The 17,235-nt window shown below is 44.9% G+C and overlaps 1 protein-coding gene across 1 annotated transcript in view; it reads right to left on the bottom strand.

Moving 5' to 3' along the window:
* The window catches only part of Plpp4 (phospholipid phosphatase 4), a 121,416-nt gene that overhangs the window by 40,080 nt on the left and 64,101 nt on the right, over positions 1–17,235 (bottom strand). The window contains exons 4-5 of the mRNA XM_005351355.3: positions 15,542–15,605; positions 13,579–13,703 (exon numbers count right to left, since the gene is read on the bottom strand). Of these exons, the coding sequence (XP_005351412.1) occupies positions 13,579–13,703; positions 15,542–15,605 (189 nt within the window). The remainder of the gene's footprint in view (positions 1–13,578; positions 13,704–15,541; positions 15,606–17,235) is intronic.

The raw sequence follows: 17,235 nt of genomic DNA, 5'->3' as shown, positions 1-17,235 counted from the left end.
ATGTTTGTCATATTTATTTTTAGGTTAATCAGGTCTTTTAGATACATAGAGATTGTATTTAGTATAGATAATATAATCTTTGGCCTCTTCGAAGAGCTGTAGAAAATGGCCTTTAATCTAACCTAGAATTCTGTGCCAACGAGACACAATTACTCCTGGTAACGCCACTCTACTCCCAAGAGAATGTTGAGCACCAAAGACACTCCACTGGGAACTTGTCTTCTTGGCAGAACTGGCCTTTGGGTTAAGAAAAACCCATACCTCAACTTCTGACAAAGATACAAAATATCCCTAAGTGGACGAAACAGGATTGTCTTATCCTGCCAAGACAGGGTAGGATAGTTCTAAAAAAGTTCCTTGTCTTTAATGATGGTATGTCAGTTATGTTAGGCCTTAGCCAAAGTTGGTTGACTCAACCTTGCAAACGAGACTTTGGGTGATTGCCCAGGTAGTCAGTTGTCTCTGTCAATTGTTGCACATTTTGGATATCTCTCGTTTGGTAAGTAATATTTATTTCCCTTCTCAGATCTTTGACGGAGTTGAAGATTATATAATTGTAGTTACTCTCTATATTATTTGGACTCCTTGAGATAGAATGTTTAGCAAAACTTTTGTTTTCAATATTGTTTGTTATATTCATTATTTGTTATTATTGTATATAGTTGTATTTGATTTAGTTCTGTTTTATTTAGACAAAAAGGGGAGATGTAGGGATAAGTCCAAGTCCAGCCCATTGGGGGCGTGTTCGCCCCGGACTAATGTTTACCTATAAATCTGCCGGGCTTGCGCCCAGCCGCCCCTTCTGCTTCCTGTTCTCCACGGGAACCGTGCTACTGTAAGTCTAATTTCCCCATTAAAGCTGTGTATATGTTTTACAATCTGTCTGCATTCATTTACTCCGCTACAGTCCTTGAACAACTCCATTCTGCTACCACCCCCAAATCAGTTAAGCAGCTTGTCTCTAGCGTGTGCCCCCAGTCATGATGTTGTGTCACATCATGTGCCAAAAAAAAACAAGACAAATGAAAATGCCACAACAAACTAAAAATGTCAACAAAGAAATAGAAACACAAAAGAGAATTCATAGGAACCATTAGAGTTGAAAAGTACAGTAACTGAAATGAAGAGTTCATCAGAGAGGTTCAAGGGTAGATCAGAAGTGTCAGGAGACAGAATTAGTGCATTCATCGATATCCAATAGAGAGTATATAACCCAAAGAAGAAAGTGGGGAAAATGAACAATATTAGCAGAGTCTCAGAGAAATGTGAGACATCCAAGTGTATCATTATAAATGCAACGTGAGCCCCTGAAGAAGAGGCAGGTTCTGTGGAATAATCCTCTTGCATACTATAAAGATTTGTACTTGATTTGGTTTAATAAAGTACTGATTGGCCAGTAGCCAGGTAGGAAGTATAGGCAGGGTGATCAAACTAAGGATGATGGGAAGGAAAAGGGTGGAGTTAGGAGTCACCATCTACGTGTAGAGGGAGCAGGAGAGGAATGTGCCATGCTAATAAAGGTACCACCATGTGACAGAGCAGAAATAAGGAATGTAAAATGTAAGAGTTAGCTAGTAATAAGCCTGAGCTATCAGTCAAACATTTATAATTTATACTCAACCTCTAAGTCCATTATCTGGGAACTGGCAGGTGGTAGGGAAACATCTGTTTACAGGTGGAAGAGAAAAAGGGAACAGAAAGTTATTTAAATAAATAATGGCTAAAACATCCCTGAATCAATGAAGCACACTAGTGTACACACCTAAGAAACTCAACAAAGTAAACATCGATAGAAGTAAAGAACTGTCATAGAAACAAACCATAGCACAAGACAAGGAAAGACAAGGATAAGGATATACTAAAAACTGCAAGGGAAAAGAGACGTGTTGCATACCAGGGAACCTAATAAGGTTAATAGCTGGCTTCTGGTTACAAACAATCCCAGGAAGAAACAGTATCACAGATTGAAATTGCTCACAGGAAACAACTGTCAGTCAAGTCAGGACAATTACCTTTCAAATATGAAGGCAAACTTTTAAGATGTCCTCAGAGAAATTAAGTTGCTAGCTAACTCACCTCATTAAAAACAGCAAAGGACGTCTTCAAGCTGAAATGCGTGATCTTAGGTGGTAATTTAAATACTCACAGAAACCAGAGAACACCACTGACACTCCTAAAGACAAAGTAAATGTGGAGCTCTTCACTATGTTCTTTAGAGAAACGAGCAATTGTAGAGAACAGTAGGCAACTGTACTGCTGGGTCCTCTGCTGGACCAACTGTGGATGCTTTTGCTAATAATAGCACAGAAGAAGTTGATGGGAGCAGAGTTAAGAAAATGACACTGGAGGGCAACTCACCTTTAAGACCCCACAATAGAGACAGCCCAACTTAAAAACTATTAAAGAGTCTGCAGAGAAAACTGTCCAAAGATGGTACAAAGCTGACCAATAAGCACCAATAGCTGTATGAGTTGAACACGCAGTATCTCCCACAGGTTCAAGTCTTCAAGCACTTGGTTCCCTGCTGGTGGTACTGTATTGCGAGGTTATGATATTTTTTTTTGGATGTAGGTGGGAGCTGGCTGGCAGACTTAGGGCCAGAGGAGTGGGGCCCCCACTTGGGATGGAGCCTCTTTGATTCCTAGTTACCCACACAAATTAACCAGTGCCTTATGTACCTGCTGCCAGCCATCCCCATCATCTTGGAGTGCAGTTCCTGAATCATGAGCCAAAACAAATCCTTCCTGCCTTAAGGAATGTTTGTCAGATATTCCACAGCATTAAGAAAAATAACAGCTACAAGCATAAAAGAAATGTAAAGGAAAATTACAAGCAGACAATGGTTTATACCTCCTAATACACTATACACCTCCAAAAGATGGAATGTAGCTAGGGATAAAGATAAAGAGTGCCAGAGACCTCATTTACCTCTGGCGGGGAATAGAAAATGGTGCCATGTGGTCCATCATTCCACAGCTAGTAATAACCACCCCGAAAGTATCCACCCACACAAATTTATACAGGTATTGATGTAGTATTATGTCTCACAGTCCAAAGCTAAAACCATCTCATGTGTCCATCAACAAATAAGTAGAGAAATAAGTTGTGTCATACATCCATACAATAGGACATTTTAGGACTGTGGAATGCTCCGCCTCAGATGGAATATCGATGATGCACCCCTCCCCACAAGGCTCAGAGATCTCCACAGGAGAGGGTATGGAAAAGACCGGCACAGCCAGAGGCAGTAGATGCTTATAATAGAGCAGCATTGTCCAGACACAGCAGGACAGCTGCACAGATATTCTCACAGCAGCTGCGAGACCATGTGCAAGACCCATGCAAGCTCAAAGCAGACAGAATGCAGAACTCAGGTAGGGAGGTAGACTTAACCCATGCTGCTGAGGAGCTATTGGGAATAGATTGGGAAAGGGAGAGTCAGTTCCCTGTAAGATCAACCAAGTCTGGGGGGTGGCCACACACCCGAGAACAAATGGGTAGCACTGATGATGGGTTTAAAGAAAACAGTGAGAACACAAAGTTGTGTTGGTAGAGAAGGGGTAGAACTGAAGGAATTGGGGGATGATTGAAATTCTCAACATTTAGCAAAATATTTAAAAATAAATGATTTATTAACGCTGCAACATCAATGAACTCTGAAAACACTACACTAAATGAAACACCACTTAACACAAAACTGCATATTATATGACTTAATGTATTTGACTATGTGGAATAGACAGCCAGTAGGTTGATGACTCTGGGTTGGTGAAAACTGAACAAGAGTTAATGTTTTCAGGCTTTCTCTGTGGATGACAGAAATGTCCTAGTCTGAGGACTTATAAAAACCCCATGAACAAACAATAAACTATAAGCATATACCAGAAAATATTTTAATGGTAACTGTATCATAAGTAAATTTTATTTCCATAAAAATTCCCAAGACCGCCGGGTGGTGGTGGCGCACGCCTTTAATCCCAGCACTCGGGAGGCAGAGGCAGGCGGATCTCTGTGAGTTCGAGACCAGCCTGGTCTACAAGAGCTAGTTCCAGGACAGGCTCCAAAAGCACAGAGAAACCCTGTCTCGAAAAACCAAAAAAAAAACCAAAAAACAAAAAAATTCCCAAGACCAGTTTTTGAAAATGCACGAGTTATTTACAACAAAAGCTATAAAAAGTATTCCACAGAAGAACTTCATAAATAAATGTGGAGAGAGGCTGTTGATGGAGCAGAACACTTGTTAGTGAAGAGACATCTACTCTCCCTCAGGGCAGTTCCGTCCCATTCCTGGGAGGCCTCAGAGGAAGAAAGGGCTTGTAATTGCCAAAGGCAATCTTGATAAAAAAGAACACAGAGGAAGGGCTCAAACTGCCTGACTTCAACCTGCTTTGTGCTGCTATGGTAACCAATAGGGTGAGCTCAGCTCAGGGGACCAGCACAGAGTTTCGGATGGCAGGCATAGTGCAGATGCAGACCCATTCTTTAACACTCGACCAACTTTTGCAGAGGCACTAAGGCAATCTCATGGAGAAATGGAAGTCTTTTCAAGAAAGGAAGCTGAAAAGTTATCTCAATACGGAAATACATCAGCTTCCAACTCGACCTCACACTATGTTACAAAAATTGATTTGAGAAAAGCTTCTGAGTCAAAACAATAATTATAAAGTTTTCTTTAAAAGATTGACTTTTATATGTGTGTGTGCATGCCATGTGTTAAGCACAGGTGTGGGTGCACACAGAGGTCCAGAGAGGGCATCAGATGCCCCGAAGCTGGAGTTACAGGAGAGCTGCCTGACATGGGTACTAGGAACCAGCACCCTTAACCACTAAGCCACCTCTCTGGCTCCAACAATAAAGTTTTATTTTTAAAAAATAAAACAATGAAGGTATCTTTGCAATTTCAGGGTAGCAAAGGGAATTTTGTCCAGTACAAAGTAATAACCACGAAAGAAAGATTTAGTCAAAGTCTAAACCGACTTTTCATCAAAAGGTACCATCAAGAAAACTAGTGAGCAAACAAACATCTCCATCACAACGAGAGAAAACATCACAAAGCATTTAGCTGGCCCAAAAAAGAAAAAAAAACTTAGAATATGGAAAACACTACCAACTAACCCCAAAGACGAGAGGAAATGAAGGCAAGCAGATGATATGCAAATAGGGAGATATATGAACAGTCACTATGCAAAAGGCCAGACGAAACAGTGTCGTTAATCATCAGGGTTCCTCCTTCTCCATGCAAAAGACAGCCTAGCCACTTAAGCAGCAGCTGCTTTATGACACTGAATATTCATGCTTGATGGAGTTCAACCTGGCATAGATGAGATCTTACGATCATTTCCCAAGCTGTACCTAAAACCTATTTAGATTCCATTGCCAAGAGCAAATACCCAGATGCTAAGCTTGAGAAGATAGACACACTGGTGCACACCCTGCTTTCAAGGACTTTGCTGTCAGAAACACCACTGAGGCTGAACAGGAACCTAACAGAAAACGGATCATCTACGCTGAAGGCATTGGAGCATCCTAGTGATATTTCTGACTTCAAAACGGTGGCGATGTGGAGCAGCAGAATGGTGGCTAACTTTATATCAGCGTGGCTCATGACAGTTGCCAGTGGCTTGATCCAAGCCACGCTAAACATTGCTGCTTCCTGGGAAGTGCCAGTTTTACAGTCAGGTGACTTTAAATATTCTGATTTCATGCTGCACTGCTAGTGGGGCTCCTCCCATCAGCTATAAACCTTAATAGGGAAGACTGGGGTTTCCTCAATAGGAAAGAATTTGTAGTTAGCAGCACCACACAGAAGGCTGAGAACACAGCTCTGTGGTAGGTAATTTGCCTACTGTGTGTAAGCACCTGGCTTCAGTTTCCAGCATGGAGCATGGAGCTCAGCGGTAAAGCTTGTGTCTGACATACACAAAGCTTTGGTTTTGATGTTTAGCACTTTACAAACCAGATAAGATGGGGCCTGCCTGTCATACCAGCACTTCTGAGATAGAGGCAGGAAGATCAGCAAAATTGCCTTTGGCTATACATGCACACACAGGTAATATCCAGACAATCACCCAGATACTCAGCTTGGGTTCAAGGTCAGTCTGAGCTACAAGAGATTCTACAATTAAAAAACAACAACAACAACAACAGAAAACAGTGTCATCTTGGGTATCCCACCTTGATGATCCATCAGATATATTTTGACTTCAAGATGGTAACATCAACTTTTCCTTGAAATTCTAACCTGCCAGCCTGCCTTACCTAAGACTAGCCACCCCAGTCTCAGGAGACAATTCCCGAAAATACATGTCTTGAGAAAGAAGACAGAAAGACAGTCATTGGTTCTATGGTTCTGGAGAACCCTGAAAAGTTCAAGCAAAATGTGGATTCCACCTGTCAATGCCTGAACTCCACTCCCACTGGAGCGAGAAGAGAAGGAGGTAGCGATAAAGCTGCTAATTTCCCGAGCTGAGGAAAATAGCAGCTCACTCGTCCTGGCTATAGGGGATAGCAATGGTAAGAAGCAGCCTTTTCAACCCATGGGATCCTGCTAATTATGGAGCCAGAGGCACCAGGTACAATAAAAGGCAGATGAGTCGGGACTGCAGGAATAGGTAAGCAGAGAGGTCCTGTAAGGAGAGGTCAAGCCTCGCACTCCTAATCCTCTAAGGCCCAGAAGTCACCCACAACCTGAGTCTCGACGTTTTGGGTTTGGGCTTTGGAGTAACCATGGAATAATCAGACTGAAAATACGGTGACTGACAAAAGTCTAGTGGGTAATGCAAGAAGCACCAAGGTCTTCTGCATAGCACCTGGAGCCCTGTCACGCCTCTGGAAAAAACCAGGGAGCCCTCCCTGAGGATGCAACAGACTCAGGGCGAAGGCCAGATGCTAACAAGCAGGGCCCGTGACTGAGTGCTGCTCCCTCCCGGTCACCTGTGGCAGTGCTAATGGGCCTTGTCTAAGTAGCTTTGCTCATCCATCCTTAAGTTAGAACACAGGGCTGAGAACAGCAGGTCTCTGAACAGAGCAGCAGGTGAGGAGATTAGAGAAGGCAAGGAGAAACTCCAGACACACAGAGATAAGACTTATCCCGTCTGTGAGAAAACGAACAAGGTATTAAATTTGTTAAAAATATCAAGTTTGAGAAAGCTCTTAGAAATTAAAAATAGAAAAAAAATTAATGCCAGTTCTATAGAACTTTATACGGTTCTGTAGGTTTTACATCTCCAAGAAGGTGAACAGAAGCCGACAAAGATGACAGACAACAGGAAAGGGGAGATAACGAAAGAGTGACTTGGTATCTGCCTATGCAGACCTAGAAAAGAAACAGGGGGCGCAGTAGTAGGAGCGACAAAATTCCCAATTAAAAAGACACATCCAGTGACCAGGACAATAAATACAGAAATAGAAGTCGAGTGGGATGTGCCATTCCAGATGACCAGTGGTAGAGAATGGGTCCTTAAGAAGTCACAAAGGGGCAGGGGAGCAAAAGTTAAGTGTCCTTATTTTAAGACAGGATCTCATGTGACTCAGGCTAGCCCTAAAAAGCACCTCCCCCACACGTGCCTCAGGCACACTGCGACCTGGGGACCCTCATGGAAATGACTGATAACCTGAATTTCCACTCTAAGAGCATAAAAACCTCAAGATACATAACTCGTGTTGCTCTCTGGTGAGAAACCATGGAGATTTCCCTCTTGGAAGCCGTCCCTATCCCAGATTCCCTTTGTAGGTCCCCCCTGTTGAAGGAGCTGCGGGCTGCGTTCCTGCCACCCGGCTTCCTGCCACCCGGCTTCCGGCTGCCTGGCTGGCTTATGCCCCGAAATAACAACACACAAACTCTATTCATATAAACACTGCTTGGCCCATTTCTATTAATGTGTGTAGCACCACGAGGTGGTGATTTAACAGGGAGATTCTAGCCTACATCCATCTTGGGTCAGAGCTTCATCGCATCTGCCCCAGAGAGGAGAGCTATCAAGTCTGAGCTCACTTCCTCTTCCTCCCAGCATTCTGTTCTGTTTACTCTACCCACCTAAAGGCTGGCCTATCAAATGGGCCAAGGCAGTTTCTTTATTAGCCAATGACCTTCCTCTATCACCCTCCACTTGCATCATAAGGCATCCCAACTCTAGAGTTTGCCTTCCTTGCCTTTTCCACCCAGTGTGCAGCCCAGTATCCACTAAAGACCAAGGGCTCACAAAGTCAGTTATAATCGATATGCTTTTATACCTTCTCTGCCATAAAAATGCATCCTGTAAGCCAGAGGTGCCCTATTTTATGCAGAGTTGTTTAGAAATGAGACTTCCCGGGCTGGAAATGCAAATCAGCGGGACAGCACTTGCTTGACAATACTGAGGCCCTGGATTCCACTCCCAGCACCATTTAAAAAGCAAACAAACAAGACCATGTGTGTCTGTGTGTGTGTGTTTGGAGTGCACTGGTCTTATTCTAGCTGCTTGTTTGCTTAGTGGGTAGGATGATGTGCTAGTTTGCTTTCTATTGCTGCGATAAACACAAGGATTAAAAGCAGCTTGGAAGAATCAGTTTAGTTGGCTTATGCTTCCACATCCCAGCCCACCACTGAGGGAAGGCAGGAAAGAAACTCAAGGCAGGTTCCTGGAGACAGGAACTGAATCAGAAGCCATGGAGGAGTGCTGCTTACTGATTTGTTCCAAGTGGTTTGCTCAGTTTGTTTTCTTACAGCACCCAGGACCACCAGCCCAAGGGTGGTACTGCCTACATCTATCACTAGTCAAGGAAATGTCCCCACACACTTGTCTATGGGCCAATCTTGTAGAGGCATTTTCTCAAATAAGGTTCCCTTTTTCCAGATGACCGTAGCTTGTGTCAAGTTGACAAAAACAAACAACAACAACAACAACAAAAAAAAAAACAACTATCTAACCAGCCCAGCTGATTTAAGACAAGAGTTTTGCTATGCAGTCTAGACTGCTCTCAGCCCCACAATTCCTCTGTCCACTACTTCCCTCTTTTATATAGGTATCCTGCCTTAGCGATGTTTTGTGATACCCTTGCTTTGGTACCAGCAAGGCTGCTAATCTTTCTCCACATAGGGCAGATCATCACTATAATTCCATGGGCTCTATGTCCCTTTCACAACTATGTAGCCCCTATTCTATTTCACAGAGTGAAAACCACTGTGGACAACAGTGGATGAAAGGGCATCTTGATGCTCCAGTACAGAGTGACTAGAGACAGGAGCAGTGGCTGGAAGTGGCTCACGTGCTGCCATCTGGACGCTATTGCTCTCACCAGAGGGGGAAAGGAGTTCTTGACAACCGCTATTTTTTTCAGGACAGAGGTTTCTTGACAGCTTGACAGGACTATGGTTTGCTATCTCCGACTTCTCCCTCCTCCCAGAAGCTGAACTGATAGCCGATCAAAACTTGAGACCATTCCCTGTTCTGAACACCCTCATAGTCAGCCCCTGGAGAAGGCGCAATGCTAACGCTTCTTTGAATTCTAAATTTCAAACCACTTGCTCTGTGCAGTTGCGGTCTCTGCTCTTCCAGTCAAGGAAACCCAGGCCGTCTCCCAGAGCAAATCCCCTGAAGGATGCTGCTATGGGCGTTGCTGCTTGCTGCATGAACACACCACACTAGAGCCATTCAGCTACATAAGGGAGATTCAGACCAAGCTCTTTTCTTTCCAAAACAAACTGATATCTGTTCTTAAGACTGAAGAACAACCAAGCGTTCACCGGGATGATATGAGAATGTGGATGGCATCCAGCTACCAGCAATCTGTGACTAGAGGAGGCCCCGCCCAGGTCTCTTTAGCCTGGGATCCGCCTCATCCAGTCACTCAAGTCTAGACTGGAAAACTGATCTTGTAAGGAACATAGAGTATTGGTAACAAAATGGGGTCCGCTGAGGTCATCCCTTCTGAGGAGTAAAAAGTCACACCAATCGTGAGGCGTCCTAAGAGTGACAATAAGAACCCCAGGGCACAGCACTAATGGCTTTCTCTTTGGATAAGGCAGCTCACTTCAAGATAACACTGCCTGGTCACAAGTAGGGGAAAGAGCACAGACGCAAACAACGTCATCAAAACCCAGAGACTGTGACGGACTTCTTGTCTGCCAGCAAGACTGAACAAGCATCTTAAGGAGCATCTATAACAGTCTCTGCCCAAAAGCCTGTTGAGCACGTAGCCCTGCCAGCCACATCTGCAAGGCAGGCAGCCAGAAGAAGCCTGTGAGAAAGCCAGCTGGCTTTTGTCAGAGGAGGAGAAACACACATCTAAAATAAACATTTCCTTAAGACTTGTCTACTAATCTCTAAGGTCCAGAGTCTGCCCGCTTGAGGTATGCACATGAGAGCTACTTCCTGCCCAAGTTCAAATGCACCAACAGGCACTAAGCTATGCTACAGTCCTCAAATGTTTGAAAAGCCAGGATTCAGATTTTCTATTTTAGGAAAGGTTTTATGTCCTTGTGATCTTAAAATTTAAAAACCCTTTAGAATGTAACATAAGCAGTAAGTCTTTGTGGGGGGCAGAATGTAATCAAGAAGTATAATGATAAGAAGATGGCTCAGTTAGTAAGGTGTTTGCCAGGCAAGTATAAGAAGCTGAACTAGGATCTCCAGGTCCGTATTTTAGAAAAAAGAAAGCTGGGCATAGAGATGCATATCTGGAATGACAGACCAGTAAGGCAGAGATGGGTGGATCTCAGTAGCTTTTTATTCAACCAGCCTAGCCCAATCACTGAGCTCCAGGTAAAAGCATAAGGCAGAGAGTAACCAAGGAGGATACTGTATGTCAGCCTTTAGCTTCCACATATGCAACACACACACACGCACACACACACACACACACACACATGCACGTGTGCACATGATTATATACACCCATGTGTATGTACACACACAATACATACATTTACAAGAAACAACACAATGTCAACAAGAGAGGACTTGAGTAAACCTACCTACAATGAAGTGGATGGAGAACCTATAGGAGCTAACCCCCACCTTAGATACTATTCCAGATCCCTTAAAACATTAAAGCTTTGGAACCCTTGACAATAAGGGCATAATAATCGAATATAGCAGGAACCCTTCCAACTGGCACCTGACCACAAAACATACACTCACATGAACTGTGACCTGAGAATAGCAAGGTTGGAAAGAAGCACTTTCTCATTCTGACCCAAGCCCGGAGTAACCTTGGGCTGCACGTTCTTCTATCCCCATGTCCTGGCATTGGCACTTCAGTGGCATCGCAAAGCAGTGTATGGTGGCTCTGAAGCCCACTCTTTCGGGCTTATGGCATTGGATCTGGCTGTTTATAAACGTCCTAAGCCACTGAAATAGCTGTCACAAATATGGTAACAGAACATACACCCATTCCCGAATAGCTCTGGAGAGCAGAATTGAAAATGCAGACGTCAGCAGGGTTACACTTCTAGGCTCTACAGAAGAACCAGTCCTTCAGCGTCTCCCAGCTCTGGTAGATCCAGGTGTTCCCTGTCTGCGGCTGCATCGCTCCATCCCGGGGTGTCTTCACTTAGTCTTCTCCCCACCTCTATCTCCAATATCCTCTGCCTGTCTCCCATAAGAACATCTACTGGGGCGGATGAGATGGCTCAGGGGTTAGGAGCACCAGCTCCTCTTCCAGAGGACTCAGGTTCAATTCCCAGCACCCACATGGCAGCTCACAACTGTCTGCAACTCCAGTTCCAGGAGATGTGATACCTTCACACCAATGCATATATATATAAAAAAAAAACTAAATAAGTTCTTAGAAAAAGAACATCTATTATTGGTTTGGGGAATATCCTAAATCTAAGAGTTTACCTAAATATCTTTAATTAGTGGGGTTTTATTCCCTTTGGTAATTAAACACTAAGGTTTCTTTAAAGCAAAAAGCATGCATGGAGAATGGTCAGAGTAGTCCAGTTATTTGACACATCCATTTTCTTATGTAGTCAGGGTGTGTGCGTGTGTGTGTGTGTGTGTGTGTGTGTGTGTGTGTGTGTGTGTGTATGTGCATGTGTGTGTTGAGAACTCCTGAAGTAAGTCCTTTGGCAAATTTCTAATATTTATTACAGTACTATTAACTACAACCCTAAAAAAATAAAGTCAATAAAGTCATGTTTATAAGTTCTAGGACTAAGGACTGGGTTTACTTAGAGGAAGAGGGACAGTATTCAACTTGCCATAATCTTCTTAGCTATGGAGAAGGAAATGAGGCATTAACTAACACGGCATATGAACACTGAATTGCAGTAAATCTTCCAAAGGCCGAAAGCACCACCATGCCCGAGGCCGCCTTCCTCAGATCAGCAGCTAACCCTGTCTGAGCCTCACTGTTCTGTGTGTAAGAAGAGATCAGCCCCAACCTGGAAGGTTGCGGTGCTGCAACAGGGCTGGCAATGATCCCCTAGAGTGTCTGTCACTCCCATAGCTCATCGACAGACCCTACTTTCCCGTATCTCTGGGGAAAATGTCCGATGTTTCTCAATTCAGCCACTAACTGGTACGGTGCACCTTTAGCACAGGATTTGGGGGAAATCCCATTAAGATAAGAGGCTTGCCAAATGTAAACAATGGTTAGACCCGCGGCAAACCAAGGACTTCACAGTCTGACGGGAGCCTTTCTCATTCCAGGCAGTCAGTCACCTGCAGCCTTAGTCTGTCTCCAATCCCCCAACATCCCCAACATCAGAGACAGCCTACTACACCTGTGGACTTCCAGGGCTGGATTTGGTCTTATCTGGCTTTGGATTCCCAGCACCAATACCTGGCGCCTGAGCATTCGCTAAACACCACTCAGTGACTGGAAACACCAGCCCCGGTCATAAACAACAATAGGGAGAGCGACAGTGACAAGCCCAGCCCCCAAGTGCCTTATACTCGGGGGACTAAATAAAACAATGGACCTCCAGAAATGTTCGTAAGCATCATCTCTGACTTTACCCCTCACTCCTACTTATCTCCATTAAACACAGTGGGACCCGAGGCTCAGAAAGGTGATTTGAAAGTGCTAAGACCTGGCAGAGCCCGGATGTGTCACAATTCAGAGACCCGTGGCTTTCCTGCTCTACCATGCTGCTGCTGGTTCAGACTAGTCTGTGTGTCAGGCTGATCGAGGCTCCAGTGCCTACAGCGAAACTATATATTGAGGTGCATGGAAGCATACACATTTTCATAGGCATTGTGTGTATGTGTATGCATACATGTTATATATACGTTCACCTTCACTTGATAAAAATACTAGACACAATGCCGAATTGAACAGAAGTGTCCAGGAGCTTGGCAAGTTCCCTTTGCACTGTCAAATTCTTGAGTCATACCATCCAGGGGAGAATTGTCACCTGCCACATCCTTCCAAGCTCACAGCAGCAACATATGCAACACTAGGTAAAGCCCAATGCCTTGACCGCCAACTCCCATGACCGCCCCTGGAATGTTATATTTCTCAGCCATCCACCCCACAGTGAAGAAAAATTGCACCGTGCTGACATTCAGGTACCCAAACCATTCTCTTCATTTAAACCTTCCCCACCAAAAACTGAGCAGGAGAACAAAAGCACCCTCGCCTTGGACTTACAGGAGGAGTGGATGCTGGGGAAGCTTTTGCGGCCCTCGGACACCAGGTCAGGGTCCCCCGTGCAGTGCATCTCCGAGTTCATCACCCCATCTGGAAAGCAGCGGTAAAAGAAATCGGGGCGAGGTCTACAAAAGACACCATGGACATTTTCAATATACAACGCTGCCATCACAACAAACCCCAAGCTGATCCCTGCCCTCCCCCAACAACCCCCACCCGTCTGCAAGGCCCCTCTGTCATCAACAATGGGAGTTTCCCCCAGAATCCTCTGCATACAGTTGCTGGGGCATTCTCAGGCTTTGGGGTCAGAAAGATTGCAACTGGGGCTAGTTTTGTAGCCAGAGGGAGGTCTCAGCCTTCCCCACTCTCATTTCCTCGTCTGTAAAGGGAAACCAGTACCCCATCAAAGCTGAGGTCTTGAGCATTAAGTAGTGGGACTTCCTGAGGTACCTAAGCACGGTGTCAGCAAAGTAGAAAGAACGTCCTATGTTGATCTACTGTTCCACCAATCTAGACCCTGCCCCCCCCCCCGTTTCTGAGAGTCGGGGACATGACACCCCTACATGCCAAGTTTTGGTGGTCAGTTGCCTTAATCTGTGGCCCTCAGCCTGGCTGGGAAACTTGACCACTCAGCCACACAGGATGAGGAGTTCAGTAACCTAGGCTGGTGTCTCTGGCCTAAAGCAGAAGTGGCACAGAGATCTCTGGAGGAAAGAAGGGTGGCTCTGGCCCTGAAGCGGAACCATTCAAGGGCAACCACGGCTAATATTAACTTATCCTTGAGTGTGGGTACAGGGCTAGGCGCTGCACATTCACCAGGTCATATAATGCCTATGCCAATCCTTGAGGCAGGGTCAGGGCTCTGAAGGAGATGACACTCCTGCCAAGGTCACTCGTGGTCAGCAAACACAAGCTGCAGAATTGAATCCTGTGCCTAACATTTGACCACGTGTTTGAATGCCCTACTCAAGTGAGGATTCCAGTGTGGAGGTATGCCAGCCCACCAGTCTGTAGCAAGTCAGCCAAGATCGCCATGTGGATAACACGGGTGACACCTGCTAAAGCTGTCAGCACACTGGGTCACTCCTGCCCCAAATGGATTCATGCACTGAACCTCCTAGCTCTGGGATCTATCAGACCCGCTCGTTTGCTGTGTTTCTCGGACCCAGCCAGTGTTTCTGCAAGGCAACCGTTGTCTACCTACTCAACCAGAACCCCAGGGGTAAGCCCCTAGAATCAGCACTTTATCTGGACCCCAACTACATGCTAAGCATGGAGGGATCCAGAAGGGCATTGCAGTATAAAGTCTTTTATTAACCCAGGTTTGCCCATCTTCCACTCCTTGATGCCTACCTAGCCTAGCACCCTATTGCTGAGGTTGTAATGAAATCTCGTTTGTTCAAGGCCAGGAGCTTCTAGCTCATGTCCACTGTAGTATTGAGAGGCCTTCAGGCTTCTCATTCTCCCCAGAGACTGACTCTCTACCGGAGCAGCCGGAGAGAAAGGAGAGGAAATGGAAACCAGACATCATTTCTCAGGAGCAGTAAGAGGAGTGTGGCGGAAAAGCAGATCTGAAATGCCAGCCCATACATCTCGCCCCAAAGGAAACTGCAATATAGAAGTGATCTTATTAATTTGCTAAAGGCCAAAACTGACAAGTGCAGAAGCCTGGCCTGGTGCTGGGAAAGCAGTGGATGGCTCTGGAAAGGCCAATAGCAGGCTTAGGCCAGAAGAAAGTGTGGTCAGTCAGCCAGGGGACACGCTCGTGCCAGTGAACTCCTCCCTAAAATAGTGAGCTCATAATTCAAAGGAAAGAAAAGCTGTACCAAAGGTCAGAAATCCCAGAAGGGCAACCATTTAAGGGAAAATCGGACACCCTGGAATCTGTCCTACCCAGTGTCATGGTCCCCATGCAGGCTAACTTGGTAGTATAAGCCATCATTTGTCTCTTCTTGGAACTTACCTTCCCACTATTAATTTAATAGTGTTCGTGCAGACTCCATTCAAAGCAAGAGCCAAGGACACCGCTACAAAACAAAACCAACAGACAGAAAAAAAAATAGTTGGATCTCGCATTAAAAAAAAATCATTACTGTAATCACCACCACCATCATCACCATTATTAGCACCATTATCATTAACATAGCATCATCATCACTACTGTCACCACCATCATCATCACCACTATTGTCACCCATCACCATGGTGACCACCACCATTATTATGGCCATCAGCCATCACTCTCATTATTATTATTGTTGTCATCACCTATAATTACACTTAATTTATGACCACAGAGTTGTTAAATAATACTTTAGAAACATAGTGAAGCTTTGTTACTAGAGCAAAATATAATTGGGGAAGGACTATGGAGGTTGTCCCATAAAATGCTATATTCCTATGATATGAAATCTTTCCTTCATGACCAGAATTTTCAGCCTCCCAAACAAACCCATCTATCACTTGCTAGCCTGATATAAACAGATTTAATACAACGGCATGTAGAATTTCTTTTACTAGTAGCAAGACACATAACTTTTTTTTTATTTCCTCCTGGCAATTTCCTCAGACATAATTCGAATCAGAGCTGTTGCCAGAATCCTTCTGAAGAGCAGGACAGCCTCACCAGGCCTCTGTCATCCCTGACCCATCACCTACCAACAGCTGTCCATCACTGTTCCCAAGAGGGTGGAGAGTCCAGAAGGGAACTTTTGTCATCTAAACCAGCAAGAACTTCTAGAATACATTATTTTAAAATATAAAGCCCAGGAATCTTCTCCAAGCAGCCTAGAAACCTGCTAAGATAATGGGCAGACTAAACACAAGGGGCAGCAACATGAGTCAATATCCTTTCCTATAAAAACCTTGACTTTCCCCCTAAGCCGGGCGGTGGTGGCACACACCTTTAATTCCAGCACTTGGGAGGCAGAGGCAGGCGGATCTCTGTGAGTTCGAGGCCAGCCTGGTCTACAAGACCTAGTTCCAGGAGAGGAACCAAAAGCTAAGGAGAAACCCTGTCTCGAAAATTAAAAAAACAAAACAAAACAAAAAACCTTGACTTTCCCCCTTACGGTTTGTTATGAAGACTTAAGAGGCAGAGTCATCACAGTCAGTGTGATGAAGGCCAGATGTCTTTCATAAGCGACAGAAACTCAGGGAGGCCCTCTTCTGCTTTGTTGAGTAATAAAACCGCGTGAGCTACCATTTCTCTTTGGAAAATATCAGCTCCTTGATACCAGCAGAGACTCGTGTAAGATGGATGTAGCAGAGGGACATTTTCAGGAAGGCCCTGCCTCGAGTGATCCATTCTCATCAAGGGAGACAGAGGAGTCATTCTACAGCAGAAGGTGCTGTGGCCTAGCCATCACAGCCACCATTGCGCATGCTTTCAGCCGGATGTGTTTAGATGAAAATGAAAAACTAAACACCTGAGTGGAGATGGAGCATTCCTGGCTGTTTATGAACGGAGTGGGGAAAGGGACAGGCCCTGTTGGAGAGCCGAGCATGAGTCAGTACCACAGTACTGCCATCGGAATGCCAAATGTGCGAGCCTGACAAGCCTGGCTCTAAGTCTGGAAGATCCAGTGACTACAGTCTCTACAAACAGATCTTTCCTACCAGAAAGGCCAGCTCCCCTCTCCTCCACAAGCGCAGGGC

The sequence above is a fragment of the Microtus ochrogaster genome, chromosome 8, assembly GCF_000317375.1.
Source record: "Microtus ochrogaster isolate Prairie Vole_2 chromosome 8, MicOch1.0, whole genome shotgun sequence".
Taxonomy (NCBI): domain Eukaryota; kingdom Metazoa; phylum Chordata; class Mammalia; order Rodentia; family Cricetidae; genus Microtus; species Microtus ochrogaster.
Note: the sequence above shows the minus strand (reverse complement) of the source record. Positions and strands in the feature narration are given on the sequence as shown.